Source organism: Linderina pennispora (assembly GCF_002104995.1).
Source record: "Linderina pennispora strain ATCC 12442 chromosome Unknown DL89scaffold_6, whole genome shotgun sequence".
Lineage (NCBI taxonomy): Eukaryota > Fungi > Kickxellomycota > Kickxellomycetes > Kickxellales > Kickxellaceae > Linderina > Linderina pennispora.
This window is the reverse complement of record NW_024468254.1, coordinates 147280-161666: the sequence shown is the minus strand read 5'-3', so window position 1 is coordinate 161666 and position 14387 is coordinate 147280. Positions and strand designations below refer to the sequence as shown.

Here is a 14387-nt window from a genome sequence, read left to right as displayed (position 1 = left end):
TGAGGCGAAATTTGGCGCGGATCAAAGATCGTGCATGAGATTAGGCAGAGCCAGGATTCTTGCTGTAATCTACAGGCTGCTCCGCTTTTTTTTTCTCCCTGTAGAAATCTTTTCAGCTCCTTCAATTCAGACCCGCACATACACACAGACCCGCAATGTCCACGGCTATTGGAAACGTAGGTTCCGCTGGCAGAACATGCAGAGCACGCAATTTCGCAGCTGAATTCACCCCCGCTAACCTCCCTCCCCTCCTCTGATATAGACCGCTCTTGCGTACGCCCGCGTCTGGCACCTGGTCGACGCTAAGGGCATGGTTCTGGGCCGCCTGGGCTCTCAGATCGCGCAGACGCTGATGGGCAAGCACAAGCCCATCTACGATCCGGCATCGGACTGCGGCGACTACGTCGTGGTGATCAACGCAAAGCACATTGAGGTGACGGGTCGCAAGCGCGAGCAGAAGCTGTACCGGCACCACACGCAGTACATGGGCGGCCTGAAGGAGATTCCGTTCGATAAGCTGCAGGAGAAGAACCCATCCAAGATCATCGAGAAGGCGGTGTCGGGCATGCTGCCAAAGAACCGCCTGCGCAAGGTGCGGCTGGAGCGCCTACTGGTGTTCCCTGACGCCGAGCATCCGTACGCCGAAAACATCATTAAGCGGTACGACACCAAGATCCCGCTGGCTACACAGTCTATTGAATAAGCGCAAAATAGCATTTGTCTGAATATACACCACATTGCAGAGGCCACGTTCTGTTGTTGAGGATACACATATATTGGATAGGCATGGTCTGATCTAGTCCAGGTCCATCTGCTTGGACGACTCGGCGGCCTTCTGCACCTCCTTGGTCTTGAGGGCGGGTGTCGACACAAGGTGGATGTTCTTTTGGATCTCGCGGATGTTCTCGGCTCTCTCGCGCTCCTTGTTGCCCGCCATGCGCTGCTTGAAGAACGCGCGCTCGCGACGTGCCCGGATCTCCTGCACCCGCTTCATGGCCTTGATCGTCGTCGCCATCAGGTCGCGGTCGTAGCGCACCGGAACGTTCCGCCGCTTCTCAAACTCGAACGTCGAGTCAATCGCCATCTCCTTGCCCGCCGCCTTGCGGAACGCCTTCGTCCAGCGCACCTTGCGAGGGTTCCGCTTCATCTTGAAGTTCTTGTGACACTTTGAGCGACAGAACCGGAAGGACTATTACAAACGTGATATGCGCTGCTTTAGCAGAGACCGGCTTTTTGCATATGTGGAACCCACTCGGTGCTGTGGTGGTGGTGGTGGTGGTGGCCTTACCTTGCCGTCATTGCGGACAAACATCGTTCCGTGGCCCGGGTACACCGTCGACGAGCAGAAATAGCACTTCTCAAGACGCATTGCTGTGTGTGTATGTGTGAATAAAGGTCTGTGTGAATTGAGCGAGAAGCGAAAAGAGAGTACCAGCAAAATGCTCGTCTCATAAAAAACCTAAGAAAAAAAAAAAAAGTCGGCCCAAATCATGTAATCGTGAATCCCGTCCTCTGATCATGAGGATATTTATTGGCCAGCAGGCTTGATTTCAAGATTCAAAAAAGGAAGAGCACTCAGTGGTGGTGGTGCTTGGCAAAGTTTGGCGTAAAGTCGTTGACAAACTCAAACTCGTCGTGGCCGTTGTCACTAGCCGATGGGTGGAATGGACTGCCGCCGGACGGCGGTCCCGAGGGCACGTAGAACGGTGTCGTTGGATCAGACTGGCGGGTCGAGCTTACCAGGCGGTTCAGACGGTCCGTCGACGCCAAAAACTCGCGGACGCTCGAGTGCTCGGACATCGCATCGGGGGCGCTTGCGTGGCCCGGAGAGTCGGCCATTGGCGGCGCCGATGGCTGCAGCGACGGGTGGGACGGCGCAAAAGTGAACGGTGGCGACGTCAGCAGGTCGACGTTCGTGAACGGACGAGAGGGGCTGGCGGCGGGGTAGCCTTTGATCGGCGTCTCCGACATGCTGGGTGCAGAGGTGATGTCGAACGGCTGCTTGTCGCTGGCGTTCTGCTTGGCCTGAATCTCCTTGATTGACGAATCCAGACGCTGGATCTCCTTCATCAGGTCGGCACTGATCTGGACGAACGTGTTGGTCAGGCTGGCGATGCTCTCGCTGGTGGACAGCTGCTCGGAGGGGGCAGCCGATGCGATCTTGGGTGCCTCAGGAACAGTGCGCTCATCCTTGGTCTCCGGCTCTGCGGCCACGTCAATCACAACAGCATCCTCATCATCATCAGCATCTGCAGCCACAGAGACGATACCAGAGGTGGTTTCGGACACGACCTCAGAAGCAGTCTTGGATGCAGTCTCAGAAGCAGACTTGGACGCAGTCTCAGATGCAGCTACAGACTCAGACGTGGTCGTAGAAGCAACCTCGACATCCTTGCCCTTGTAGTCGATCTTGGGAGGGCAGATTGCAAGCCTCGGGAACGAGTCGGCAGCAGGAGAGGCATTGGAAACCTCGGCACCTTCTCCCTCGTACTCGATCTTGGGAGGGCAGATCGCGAGCTGCGGGATCAAGTCGGCGGCAGGAGAAGCACTGGCAACCTCAGGCACCACGATTGAGCACCACAGACCAGATCCAAAGTAATTGCCAGTGGGCGTCATCAGGCGCCACTTGCTGATGTACTTGCCAGGCATCTCGGGTGCCACGAGGTCGACAGCAACGCCAACCTGCTCGTAGCACTTGCCAACAATGACCGCGACAGCCTTCTTGCCGCCAGGGATCATGGGCTCGCCGTCCATGTGGACCAGCATGGTGCCCTGCGGCCACTCGTGCTCGCTCATGTTGGCCACGCTCCAGATCTTGACGAACGGCTCGCCAGCGCCAACAGTGGTGCCGTCGGGAATCGTCACATCCTCGACAAAGTGGGCGGCGTACTTTGTGGTCTCGCTGATCCTCGGTGCCACTGCAGTAGCAGCAGCCTCAGGCTCTTTGGACGAAACACCCTCCTTCTTGCCCTCCTTGTCTTCAGGGAGGTCGCTAGTGGCCACCGTGGTGACAGTCTGACCAGCTGACGTGCCCTTGAGACTAACGGCAGCGACAGCAGTGGCAGCAGCAGCAGCAGCAGATGCAGCGTTCCACCTGGCGGTAGCCTCCTTGGCGGTAGTTGGCATAGAGGGCGCACGCTCCAAAGCAGCCCTGCTGGGGGAGTCAACGTGAAGCTTCAGCGGCCTATACACCTGGGACAGCATCGGAACACGGCTGGGTACCACGGAGGGGTTGCGGATCTTGACAAAAATGTGCGACTCGTCGTGGCTGGTCTTGGCCTCGCACTTCTCACACAGGTCAAAGTCACTGCAGTTGCCGCACTTGTAGCGCACGCCAGTCACCAGGTCGCCGCACGAGTCGCAGAGCACACCGGGGTGCACCACCTGGACGCTGGCAGAGTCTGTTGACATGCCACGCTCGACCGAGGGAGTGATGTTGGTCTGCTGCTGCTTCTCCTCGCTCGAGATGGCCAGGCCATGACGACGCGCCTCCTCAGCATTGTCGGTGACGTAGGTACCGTCTGCGGCCATAGGCGGAAGCGGTGGCATCGTGCAGTTCACTGGGGTAACCCGCGGGGGTGGGCAGCGTGTAGGGCCGCCCCAGCCGAAGCCCCAGTTATCTCTAATGGGAGCAAACAGCTGGTTCCACTTAGGCATCGGGTGCGGTGGCGGCGGCGGCGGCGGATGCGCAGGAGGGTTGAACTGGCACGGCGGTGGTGGTGGTGGCAGGGGCGGCAGGCCAAGAGAGCCAGGCGACTGCCCGGGTGGGCAACGGAAGTCGTGACGATGATGGCTGGGTCTGCCTGGGAACGGCGGCACATGTGGGGTGTGCTTGGCATGCTTCCGACACGCTTCCTGCTGCTCCTGACAAGCCTTGCGGGACGAGTCCCTCATGCGCCAATGTTCAGCAGCGGCATGGAAATGAGTGTGATCATGGAAGCCATGGGGGCTGTGTTGGAAGGGGCGCGGCCCATAGTGGCCATGACGCTTGTGGTGGTGCGGCTTGTGGTGGTGCGGCGGATGTGCTGGCGGACCGAAATGGATAAAGCCATGACCTGGGTGTACCTTTGTCACATTCCGGTAGCAGCCGTCGCACAGATCGTAGTTCTTGCAGCGGGTGCACTTGTGACGAATCCCAGTGATTGAACTCTCGCATCCGTCACACACGACAGACGCGATGCCGTCATTGGCACGTGAGGTCTCGCTGGTCGAGGCCACAGTCTGCTTGTCATCAGCCGGCGTGTCCTCCACAGCCACCTTCCTGGATGGCTCGGGCGCGCTTGTCGGAGCCAGGGCATTGGCCGGAATACACAGCGCTGCGTAGTCGTGGTCGTGCTCAGATATCTTGTCCGAGGCAACACACTTGCTGCACACATGGAAATCCTTGCAGTGGAGGCAGCAGTAGATAGGCGGCGCCGCAGTGCTGCCGCACAGGTTGCACGAGTAGCCAACCGAGCCGTACGGGAACGTTGCGGTCTCAGCATAGTACAGAGCCTTGAGCTTATGCTCGTGCGTGGTGCCCTTGGCGCAGTCATTGCAGACATCAAACGACGGGCACTCGGTGCAGTTCCATCTCAGCCCGACGACTGGCTTGCTGCAGTCGTCGCACACAATGTAGTGGCCCTTGGCGATGGTGCTCTTGTCAATGGCCCATGCCACCATGCGGTGGGTGCCCTTGACCTCCGTGCTGTCCTTGCACGTGTTGCACAGGCGATGGTCGGCGCAGCTGATGCAGACCCAGAGGACGTCGGCGGCCGCCTTCTTGCACTTGCTGCATTCGTTACGCGTGCCGATCTTGTTCAGCCCAGTTGGCCCGGCATGTGCTGGAGAGTGGGCCTGCGCCTCTTCGGGCTCCAGAGGGACGTTGGGTGGAGAGGCGTAGCTGTGTGGGCCAGCCCCCATAGCCGAAGCTACCAAGGTAGCTGTTGCCGAGGGCCGGTTGCTACTGTGAGCCGTGGTCATGTGTGCATGCACACCAGGACCGCGCGGATTGGGCGAGTACCCGAGGGCGTTGTAGACGCTCTCCCAGGCCTTCTTCAGGTCGCGAGACACGCGGGCCTGGGCATCATTGGTCGCGCTGCTGATTACTGCCTCGAGCTCAGCTATCTTGGCGTCGAGTTGCTCAGCAGCGGTGGTGAGCTGGCTAGGTCCAAACGACATGGTGAGTACTGACGTAGGCCTAGAAATCAATAAATAATAAAGGCGTTGTTTGGGTTAGAGAGAAAAAAGGGTTCTGCTTCAGAAAAGAGCGAAACAAATATGAAGAATTAAAAATGCGGGTGGGAAAGAGAAAAAGCTGGAGGAGGAGCGGTGGATACCATGCCGGATGCTGCGGGTTTAAATAGCCATCTGGCTCTTGGCAAAGACGACAAGTCATGTGCTGCCAGTCAGACTCGGCGAGTGGTATCGGCGAGTGAGCTAAAAGCAAGCGTCTGATTTTCCACCCACCCCTCAGACCCGCTGTGCGCCCAAAGCTCCTGTGGCTGCGCACAGCCGCCAAGCCCAGGGAATTACGTGTCACGCAATGTTTGCGAACCATCTGGAAGCCAAATGTGTGTATATTGGGAATAACAGCATGCACTCTTTAGATCTCGCTCATGAACTCCTCGATCTCCCCGGGCCCCCGCGCAGAAGCCGCCTTGGCCGATGCAGCTGTCGGCTCGCCGTTCATCTCGACCATCTTCTCCAGCTCCCTGGCCTCCGACAGGATACGAGGTAGATCAGCCGACAGGTTCGTCTCAATATTGACCACTACTGTAGCTGTCGCGGACTCGCCGGCGACTGGCCTTGGGCTAGGTGTCGCTACTCCCACGGAGGTCGGCAGCGCTGCGGCCTGTGCATAGCTAGCCAGGCACAGCACGGCGATCAGCATAAAGTTGAGGGCGTTCATTCTCAGATGTCTTAGAGTGTGCGAAATTGGAACGGAAGGGTGAAACATAAATATGCCAACAAGACTGGGGTCCTCCAATGCAAAGTGCCAGGTAGGGCTATATATGCCTCCCGAACGCTGCTGCTTCCAGACAGTGAACTCGCTTACCCAAAAGAAGGGCTGCCTAGACCCTCAGCTGCAATTTTGCTGATGCTGCTGTTGCTGTTGCTGTGGAGCTACCGCAACCACAACGCTGTGCCGGGAATTCTCCACACAACCATATAGCACCGCACACACATTCCCCAAATATTGCCGTAGTAGTAAAATACTCGAGCATTACTTTGGCTAATCAGCCCTCTCCAGCCCCGCCTCCATGCCAACGTTGCCTGTCAAACGTGCCTCCCTTGCGTTTGCTCTTGCCATAGGCCGATGTGTAGACGATGCCCTCGCTGTCGAAGAATTTCCGAAGCATCCAGCGGTCACACTGCACGCTGGCATTTACAGCCTGGTACACACGCTCAAAGTCGAGCACCTTGTAGCAGAGGACGTCTTCGAATATGCCTGTGCTACTGCGGATAAATGCTCGCAGTCTGCTGTGCAGCGACTCGACTTTATTCTGGACCCTGGACGTTCCCTCACCGCTACTGTTAGAGTGGTCTTTATGCATCCGCTCCCAGATCTGGGTCAGCTGGTGAACCAAAAGCCGTTTGGATGTATTGGTCCGCAGTCCGTACATCTCGGCCATTTCCTTCAGGTCTTCAAGGTTCATTTGCGCATAGTTTGGACACTGGGCTGGTCTGCTGCGGCTGGCATTGGTTTGGGAGGGCTGGTCTTGCTGCTGTATGGCAGCAACTGTGGCTTCAACTGGAGGACCCGTCTCTGTTGGGTGTATTGTCTCCGTGGGCTGGCGTGGTATAAGGTTATCAAGCGAATCCAGACTTGACGACGAGGCAATTGACCCGCTTGGCTGGCGCAGACCGGCGCCACAGGTGGCAGCCAGTCCAGACTGGCTACTAGCAGATTGACCTCCGGCCTCAGAGCTACGTGCGCTCTGTGATGACAGAACGATAGCCCTTTCAGACATATCCCTCTGCGACGACTCTACCCATCTTGCGCACTGCAACGCTGACTTTTGCCGCTGAAACCCTTCGCGAGCCAGCCTCAGTATCTGCATATACGCTGCCTGCAACGACTCCTCAGTAATGTCGCTGCTGCTGCTCTTTCCGCTATTATGTAATGCTGCTTCTAATATTAACATGTTCTCGACCATGCCTCCGATACAGTCCCCCACATTGCCGTGGTGCGAGTGCCGCATCTACAGCGTCATAAATTGGCATTTATAATCACCCCCTCCCCACACGTGCTCCAGTTAATATATGGACCTCCATAAAAATGTAATATCGCGCACATCACTCTGGCTCCTTGCCTTTGTCTTTGCCTTTACGCTTGCGTCTACCTACATTGTAAGCTCTGAAGATTGGACAGTCCTCGTGGTCTGACGTCATCGATGCTGACAGACCCCACAGTCCGCCGCTCTCCTTTGAGGTGGTGTTACGAGGCGACTCCGCAGGCTTTGGCGACACTATCCCAAGCTCCTCATCCAAGTATGCCAAGGCCACAGCTCGCTGGCGAATGTAGTCCTGAGCGTCGGCACATGCCAGGACATCGGATCTTTCCAACCGCGCAGCTTTTTTGTCCTTGGACTCGCGCTTCTTTGCCGGATACTCTGACACTACACTGTCTGAAATGTTACGTTTCAGGGATAACGACAGCGCCTTTGCTGCAATCAAGTCTTCATCTAGCTCGTCCATAAACTCTTGCTGTTTTTTTGTCAGCCGGTTTATGGTTATTCGTGACTGGCGCTTAGGGACAGTGATGCGAGTCGGTTGAAAGTCGTCGTCGCCTGGGATCTCGTATGCAAAGGATTTTGTGGTATGCTGATATGAAGGACTCCCCTGCTCGACTGCCATTTGGCCAGAACCGGTATGCTGGTTAACCCATCCGTCTATTGTTCGTGGTTTCTTCGCCTGAGCTTGCTTTGGCTTTTCGGGTGGCAGGTTGAGACTGCTGCTACTGTCCAGCGAGTCCTTGAACACGTCGATTAGACTGTATAGGTCTGTTGCTGAAACACCGTATCGTGCTGCGCACTGCTTGGCATGCGATATCCGTGACGGGTCACGAAACGGCCACCCCTTGCCGCACACAGGGCAGTCTGCCAGCCGCCTGAAGGTGTCAGCATACTGGTCAAGCTCGATCTCTGGGTGCTGCTCGACGATTTTTCGCGAAACGTGCTCTGCTGAAGGACCCGAGCTATCCAGCTCCAAGCAGCTCTCTGTATGTGCAGTCCGGGCCGCCAAATCCCAGTCAGAAAAGTCCTTGCCGCAGAGTGGACAGCCAACCTTTGCATTGGGTTCACTCAGCTCAGAGCCGCTCATTCCATGAAACGACATTTCAGAAAAATAAAATAAAATAGCTCACAAGAGAATAAAGAAAATCCCGGCTCACCCCATAGTCTGGCGGATATGCATCAGGTGGGGTCTTGATGGAGTCCGGTGTGGGTCAGCTTCACGAAAACCTCAGAATCAAATGGTCACCGAACTTAACCGGGAGCTGCCGAGACCCCTCTTGGGGCCTTCGCCTCGCATCTCTTTCCGTTGACGAGACCTATACGAATGCAAAAGCCTTTATCCACACCGCTTGTCTCCATTCCAGTAGATACTGTGGCACTTTACCTTAGGCAACAAACCAACACCAAAAAATTAGCAATAGCGAAGATCAAGAGCGCTTTCCACACGCTTGCTCCTCTGTTCTGCAAATATCTCGCATTTCGCTTTTTATATCCCAATTCACATTCAAAATGAGACACAATTTCATCGGTATGGTCGTCAGCGCCGCCCGGCCCAAGACTGTCAAGGTCCGTGTGCCGAAGCGCGTCATGAACCACCATGTCCAGAAGGAGCTGCTCGTCCACAAGAACTACCTGGCCCACGACGAGCTCAGCCAATGCACCATCGGCGATGTTGTGCGTATTGAGCACTGCCGGAAGGTTAGCCGCCACAAGTCGTTCGCTATTGCCGAGATCGTGCGGCCGGCCAAGACCTGGACCGATCCTGAGACCGGCGAGGTTCACCACTAGAAGCCATTTTGATCTGTAGCGAAATACACGACTTGCTAGCCTTTTTTTTATCGTCAGCCGCTGAGGCTGGTCTGTGATCACAACTGCTGATTTGGATCAGCGACATGATTAGCCACCATGAGTGCGCCTTATCAAAGCCTGTATTTTAGCGCGGAACAGGCGCACCTTGGCAGGCAGCCCGTGCCTGTGACTGTTGGCCAATTCGAAATTGCACCCTGCTCTCAACTCTTTCATTCCCAAATTCCGAAAAAGCGCTTACTCTTTCATTTCAATTTTTCGAATCGGAGAAAATGTTCGCCCTTGCCGCCATCCGCAACCAGGTACGCACGCTTGCGCATTGCAGCTTATTTCTCAGACAGAAGGGAACCGTACAGGATTCAGCACAATCACTAAACCGAATTGTTGGGAGGCACTCTCAACCCCTATTTTGCTCCATGTAGACCGCCAGCCGTGCTGCTGTCCGCGCTTTCTCTGTCTCCAGCGCCTCGAAGAAGGGTACGTGTACATATAACATTGATCGGCAGGCAGAGCAGCCGTAATCGGTCAAACATGACAGCTGATATAGAAGAATCTGCATGTAGACTTCCTCCAGGACCTGTACCTCAAGGAGATCCGCGACTACAAGCCCAGCAAGGTAAGGATTCCAGATTATAAGGCTTGGTGACAAGCACAGGATATCTAGCGAGAGCAGGCCATTGCTCACGCAAGCCCTTTTGATGTAGGCTGCCAAGGCTGATGTCACGACCAAGGAGTTTGTTGCGCCCAAGGCCCCGGTCGCGCCGCAGAACGACGTCAACGTCGATGCCGACCTGAAGACGTACGAGCAGACGGGCACTCTGTCGCAGTAGGGTGTTTGTTGGCAGTAGTTGCGCTACGAAGCACATACGTGATTCTTTTTTCTCGAAATACATATGTTTGACATACGCTGCACGAGGCAAAAAGGGCAAGAGGTATATTGCATACGGTCAGATGAGGAGGGTGTGCTTTCATGCCAAAAACGAAAAGCAGGACCCCCCCATAGTGGGTGGGCACGGCACATCCCAACGCGCGCAGGCATAAAAGGAGCGGCAGAGGGGCAGGAAGCAAAAGGATGATTTCTGCCGGGTTCGAACCGGCGACCGTCTGCGTGTTAGGCAGACGTGATAACCAACTACACCAAGAAATCACGTGACATCAGCACCGGATCTGCCGATCCAACTAGTTCACCACGCTTGTTGGTAGCGGTCTCAGAAAGCCATACATGAACCAAATTGCCTGTGCAACAGCCAATTTTCGACGACATCTGGGCTGCTGGAGAGCTATGCCCCGAGGTGTAATAACAAAAACTGCTATCCACAATGTGACAAATACCACATTACTGCCACACACCAAACTAGTCTTATTCCGATGACATGTGTGATCCCAATGGAATTGTTCTGGGTAATGAACTAGCCCGCAATATCTCTGCGCTGGCATGCATTCCTTGCCTGCACACTCACAAAAGTAGGCCTGGTACGCAGCACTGTTGCTTTAGCTCATCTTCCTCATAACTACCAGGACTCCAACAATGCCAATCCTGGAAGAATAGATCCTTACGGCTACACTGTACTCCATACCTAGGCGCACAATGTTGGAGCAGAGGCATATTGTGCTAAGATAATACCTATCGCTAGGTACATCCTTGCCCGATATATTTGTGTTCTTTAGCTCCCTCGCGTACTCAGCATCTCTTTCAATACATGCCATGCCCCAGCTGCCCAATCAAGTGATTGCTACTTGTCATATTTGCTCTTGGCGTTCATATACATCTTGCGATCTATCAGGCAGCAGTGATGAAGCCGCCTTGCTCCACATTATAAAAGCAGCAGCCAACATCCAGCTTCCTACACTTACTCAGTATCAGCATCAGTATCAGAACCAGCATCCACTTGCTTCAACACCAATATTGCAGCCCATCTTCTGTCCACCATGGTCAACACTTGCACCCCGATTCTTGCTCTCGTCTCCCTGGCTGCCTTTGCACCGCCAGCCAATGCTGTACCTACTCCTATGCCCGAGATCGCTCGTCGCCAGTACGGTTGGGGCTGGGGCTTTCCATTTGTGAGCGTGCTTAATACCGAGTTTGACAGTGCCTCCAACCGTGCCAACTTCAACGAGAACACTCTGTATACCAACAGCCTCAGCGCAAACCAGGTAAATGATGCTGTTCATTCCAACACCAACACCTTCAACAGCTTCCGCAAGCGCCAGTGGGGATACGGTGGATACGGTGGATACGGTGGATATGGCAGATATGGTGGATATGGCGGCTGGGGCTGGGGATTCCCATTCCTGAGCTCGTTCAACAGCGAGTTCGATCGTGCTTCAAACCGCGCTAACTTTAGTGAGAATACTCTGTATACCAACAACATCAACGCCAACCAGGCAAATGATGCTGTCCACTCCAACACCAACAACTTCATCTCTGGCTAACTCAGTTCTTACGATCCTTACAACTTTCTGACATTGTGAGTCTACACTTAGAATAAATACTTCATCTTTAAGCTCAAGCGCTATATGTATAGTAATACTATTATGTGAACTCCCCAGTATTGCTACAGGTAATTATCTTGAAGACACACGCTCTTAGGTTTAAGCAACACCATGAACCATTGCATTAAGAAATCATACTCTCTTTCAACTATTGGGATTGTTTATCAGAATATGAAATGTGTATTGCAGAGCTATTTTACTTCACTGAATTTAACGCCGCTCAGACGATTATTAAGCTCCCTGAATCCTTTACGTTTGAGCAGTTTGTTCGCCAGTTCTTCGAAGTTTGAAACCTGGCGATCCAGGGATACAACAGCACGCTTCACCGATGGGATGAGCGTACATAGCAAGACTATCCTTTCTGCCATATGGTTGAAGTTCATGCCAAAGAGCGACACAACACGCAGCAAGTACAGCCTTCGAGCATTGACTGGGTAGTTCTCAGAGTGTGCCTGTTGAATAACATCCGCGCTGATTCTCTGGCGGGTGTTCAGTGGATCTTCGTGTGCTAACATCAGCGATAGGCGTGCAAGGTTCGGCAGCGATGTGACAAGCTGAATCACATCAATGTAAGTGAGCGGTGTAGATATGAGGTCCAGGATCTGTAGAGTCTGTGCTACTAACGACTCGCGAGCGATTCTTAGTATTGCACCATAGTCCGTGGTGTATTCGACATCGAGCTCAATACGCTCAATAGTAGCTGAAATTTTGAATGCTAGTGCAATGGTCTGCTCTGCAATCTCCTCCCCGTTGTTATTGCTTCTACCTCTCCAGTAAAAACTGACATCTTTCAGACCTATGTAATCGGTGATATCGTCAAGAGCCTCGACAAGATGGGCTGTTACCGGAAGGGCTAAGCGGACCAATGTCTTTTTGTTGCCTCTAAGCAGGCAGTCGTTGGAGAAAGGGTATATACCAGTGCAGGCCAGATCTATCAGAGATGGGAATGGTGTTGATAAGGGAGAAGGAAATGTCATCGCGTCGAGCTTGGTCTTGACGAAAAGCTCGAGCTTCCACACGTGTGGGTATACAACCGGGTTCCCAGTCGGGTCCTGTATTAGCTTCAAACACGCCGTTATATCGATGTTGACAAGGTGAATACACTCCAGCGACTGAGAGTTTCTGCGCACAAGCTCCATTTGTGCATCTGTATACTGGTCAGAGCGGAACATGATGTGCTTGAGGTTAGACTTCGGTAGCAGATCCTGTTCGTAGATACCATGCGAAAGGTCGATGATTGAAACTCCGCTTGACAGCTTGCAGATGGCAGGGATCATGTCCACCAGGTCTTCCCGCTGCGGTGCATACTCGTAGCAGCCAATGTAGAACAGGTGGTCCCGGACATTTGGAAACAGCCTGGTGATGGCCGCTGAAAATCTTGCCACATTTTCCGCCATTGTGCCGCTGTCCATGGTTCTTGGATACATGTTGTCGTTGAGAACAACAAGCAGCTGAGTGGCACTAGAGAACTGTGTGCCAGCAAAGTGAGTACTGGAAAATAGAGTCGCTGCTGCGCCATCTAGGACACGGCTGTACGGAAGTTCTACATGGGCAATCTTTACCAGTCCAGCAGTACCTGCCTTAACAGCAGTTGTCAGGCCGGGCAGCATATGCGTATGGTCGTGAAGGTCCAAAAGCTCGTCGTCCATCAGCACTAGCGCTTCCTGGTAGAACAGAGCCCTAGAATACACCCTCCAGTCACGACAGACAGCCAGGAACGGGAGAAAACTGCGGTTCAGACAGCATAGCTTAGTACCAATACGGTGTCCTATGGCCCGCTCCACGCCGGACGCATATTCAATGATGGGCTCCAGGATAGAGGGCGGCAGAGTCTGAGCTGGTGAAGGCATAGTAGTAATAAAGTATTCCAGAGTGCAAAGGAGAAGGGGAGGAGAAAAAGGGCGTCCGCCATCTATTACTTGAAAATACTTTTAATTGTCAATGTTGTAGTCGCGCTTGAGAACCATGTTCAAGTGCTCCAGGTCCACAGCATTCTCGCGCAGAATCTCGGCCTCAAGAAGGTGCAGACGGCTGCCAACAAGAACAAGCGAGTGCAGGGGCTTGCCAAAGTCAACATCAACGAGCTGCTGCAGAGTGCCAGCACGGATAATCTGGTCGTCCGACCCCAGGCGCGAAACACCGACAGCCAGGGTGTCGGCAGTATAGGCCTTCTCTCCACGCTTGTCCTCAATTTCAAGCATCTGCTCAGCAGCCTGGTTAACAGTCATGTATCTGGGAGGCTCATAGATCAGACGGCCGCGGGCCATGTTCTCGATGCTCTGCTCCTTGACCTTGATATCCAGCAGGCACAGGGTGTGCAAGCCAATGTCGGAGTTCTCCTTTACACGGTCGTACCAGCTGTCGGGGCGCCAGGTCTCGGTGAAGAACACCATCGAGATGGTCTGGCCAAAGCTGTAGAGCTGCAGACCAGTCGCGCCGATGGCATTCATGATGCTGGCGTTGTGAATCGACTTTACTGGGATGCCGAGCTCGTGGGCGCGGATGACCAGATCGGTGTGGGTAGTGGCGCCAAACGGATCGCCGACAACCAGAAACGACACATTAACATTGGCAGCATCGCGCAGAATCTCGTCGCTGTTGGACTCCACCATCTCGCGGTCAGCAATGATCACGTCCTTGCCGTAGAAGGCCTCGAGCTTCTCCTTCTCGACCATCAGGATGCTGGTGTAGCCCTCGAGGTACACGCGCTCGGACGACTTGACCGCCTCGAGGCCCTTCACAGTGATGTCATGCTCGTCAGAGAGTCCCAGACCGACAATGTACAGCATTTCTCAATACAGGCTGAATTTGAAGAAAACTAAAGGTGAAGATGGACCCAGACTGCCGTCGCAAGGTGAATAGTTTTTAGCG

At 54.2% G+C, this 14387-nt stretch overlaps 10 protein-coding genes and 1 non-coding gene across 11 annotated transcripts; 3 read left to right on the top strand and 8 right to left on the bottom strand.

The window, feature by feature from the left end:
- Positions 1-85: 85 nt before the first annotated feature.
- DL89DRAFT_245896 (50S ribosomal protein L13) lies at positions 86-703 on the top strand (the record flags this gene model as incomplete). The annotated part of the gene is made up of 2 exons (XM_040885098.1): positions 86-176; positions 263-703. The coding sequence occupies exons 1-2, from the start codon at positions 156-158 to the stop codon at positions 701-703; spliced, it is 462 nt and encodes a 153-aa protein (XP_040743563.1). The 5' UTR covers positions 86-155.
- Positions 704-749: 46 nt separating this feature from the next.
- DL89DRAFT_148957 (uncharacterized protein) lies at positions 750-1472 on the bottom strand. The gene is made up of 2 exons (XM_040883513.1): positions 1289-1472; positions 750-1189 (listed from the first exon to the last, which is right to left on the bottom strand). The coding sequence occupies exons 1-2, from the start codon at positions 1367-1369 to the stop codon at positions 797-799; spliced, it is 474 nt and encodes a 157-aa protein (XP_040743562.1). The 5' UTR covers positions 1370-1472; the 3' UTR covers positions 750-796.
- A 103-nt stretch (positions 1473-1575) lies between these two features.
- On the bottom strand, positions 1576-5160 carry DL89DRAFT_257222 (uncharacterized protein; the record flags this gene model as incomplete). Its single annotated transcript, XM_040885510.1, has 1 exon — positions 1576-5160. One exon carries the CDS (start codon positions 5158-5160, stop codon positions 1576-1578), a length of 3585 nt encoding a protein of 1194 aa, XP_040743561.1.
- A 424-nt stretch (positions 5161-5584) lies between these two features.
- On the bottom strand, positions 5585-5890 carry DL89DRAFT_257221 (uncharacterized protein; the record flags this gene model as incomplete). Its single annotated transcript, XM_040885509.1, has 1 exon — positions 5585-5890. The coding sequence occupies one exon, from the start codon at positions 5888-5890 to the stop codon at positions 5585-5587; it is 306 nt and encodes a 101-aa protein (XP_040743560.1).
- A 328-nt stretch (positions 5891-6218) lies between these two features.
- DL89DRAFT_257220 (uncharacterized protein) lies at positions 6219-7139 on the bottom strand (the record flags this gene model as incomplete). The annotated part of the gene is made up of 1 exon (XM_040885508.1): positions 6219-7139. The coding sequence occupies one exon, from the start codon at positions 7137-7139 to the stop codon at positions 6219-6221; it is 921 nt and encodes a 306-aa protein (XP_040743559.1).
- DL89DRAFT_148851 (uncharacterized protein) lies at positions 7046-8387 on the bottom strand. Its single transcript, XM_040883511.1, has one exon. The coding sequence runs from the start codon at positions 8317-8319 to the stop codon at positions 7279-7281; it is 1041 nt and encodes a 346-aa protein (XP_040743558.1). The 5' UTR covers positions 8320-8387; the 3' UTR covers positions 7046-7278.
- Position 8388: 1 nt separating this feature from the next.
- Positions 8389-9314, top strand: DL89DRAFT_148862 (30S ribosomal protein S17). The gene has a single exon (XM_040883512.1). The coding sequence runs from the start codon at positions 8727-8729 to the stop codon at positions 9003-9005; it is 279 nt and encodes a 92-aa protein (XP_040743557.1). The 5' UTR covers positions 8389-8726; the 3' UTR covers positions 9006-9314.
- A 782-nt stretch (positions 9315-10096) lies between these two features.
- DL89DRAFT_t66 lies at positions 10097-10170 on the bottom strand. Its single transcript has one exon. It is a non-coding gene; the product is annotated as a tRNA-Val (tRNA).
- Positions 10171-10924: 754 nt separating this feature from the next.
- On the top strand, positions 10925-11467 carry DL89DRAFT_148842 (uncharacterized protein). Its single transcript, XM_040883510.1, has one exon. It carries the CDS (start codon positions 10953-10955, stop codon positions 11454-11456), a length of 504 nt encoding a protein of 167 aa, XP_040743556.1. The 5' UTR covers positions 10925-10952; the 3' UTR covers positions 11457-11467.
- A 1022-nt stretch (positions 11468-12489) lies between these two features.
- On the bottom strand, positions 12490-13366 carry DL89DRAFT_292612 (uncharacterized protein; the record flags this gene model as incomplete). The annotated part of the gene is made up of 2 exons (XM_040890324.1): positions 12490-12502; positions 12534-13366. The coding sequence occupies 2 exons, from the start codon at positions 13364-13366 to the stop codon at positions 12490-12492; spliced, it is 846 nt and encodes a 281-aa protein (XP_040743555.1).
- An 81-nt stretch (positions 13367-13447) lies between these two features.
- On the bottom strand, positions 13448-14305 carry DL89DRAFT_223236 (diphthine synthase; the record flags this gene model as incomplete). The annotated part of the gene is made up of 1 exon (XM_040884629.1): positions 13448-14305. One exon carries the CDS (start codon positions 14303-14305, stop codon positions 13448-13450), a length of 858 nt encoding a protein of 285 aa, XP_040743554.1.
- Positions 14306-14387: the final 82 nt, after the last annotated feature.

What these genes read in the sequence shown, in the direction of transcription:
- DL89DRAFT_148957 (XM_040883513.1), bottom strand. Translation starts at nt 1,369, where the DNA reads ATGCGTCTTGAGAAGTGCTATTTCTGCTCGTCGACGGTGTACCCGGGC. An exon ending in TTGTCCGCAATGACGGCAAG is followed by an intron (nt 1,190 to 1,288) that starts GTAAGGCCACCA and finishes CGTTTGTAATAG; the next exon opens with TCCTTCCGGTTCTGTCGCTC.
- DL89DRAFT_148851 (XM_040883511.1), bottom strand. Translation starts at nt 8,319, where the DNA reads ATGTCGTTTCATGGAATGAGCGGCTCTGAGCTGAGTGAACCCAATGCA.
- DL89DRAFT_148862 (XM_040883512.1), top strand. Translation starts at nt 8,727, where the DNA reads ATGAGACACAATTTCATCGGTATGGTCGTCAGCGCCGCCCGGCCCAAG.
- DL89DRAFT_148842 (XM_040883510.1), top strand. Translation starts at nt 10,953, where the DNA reads ATGGTCAACACTTGCACCCCGATTCTTGCTCTCGTCTCCCTGGCTGCC.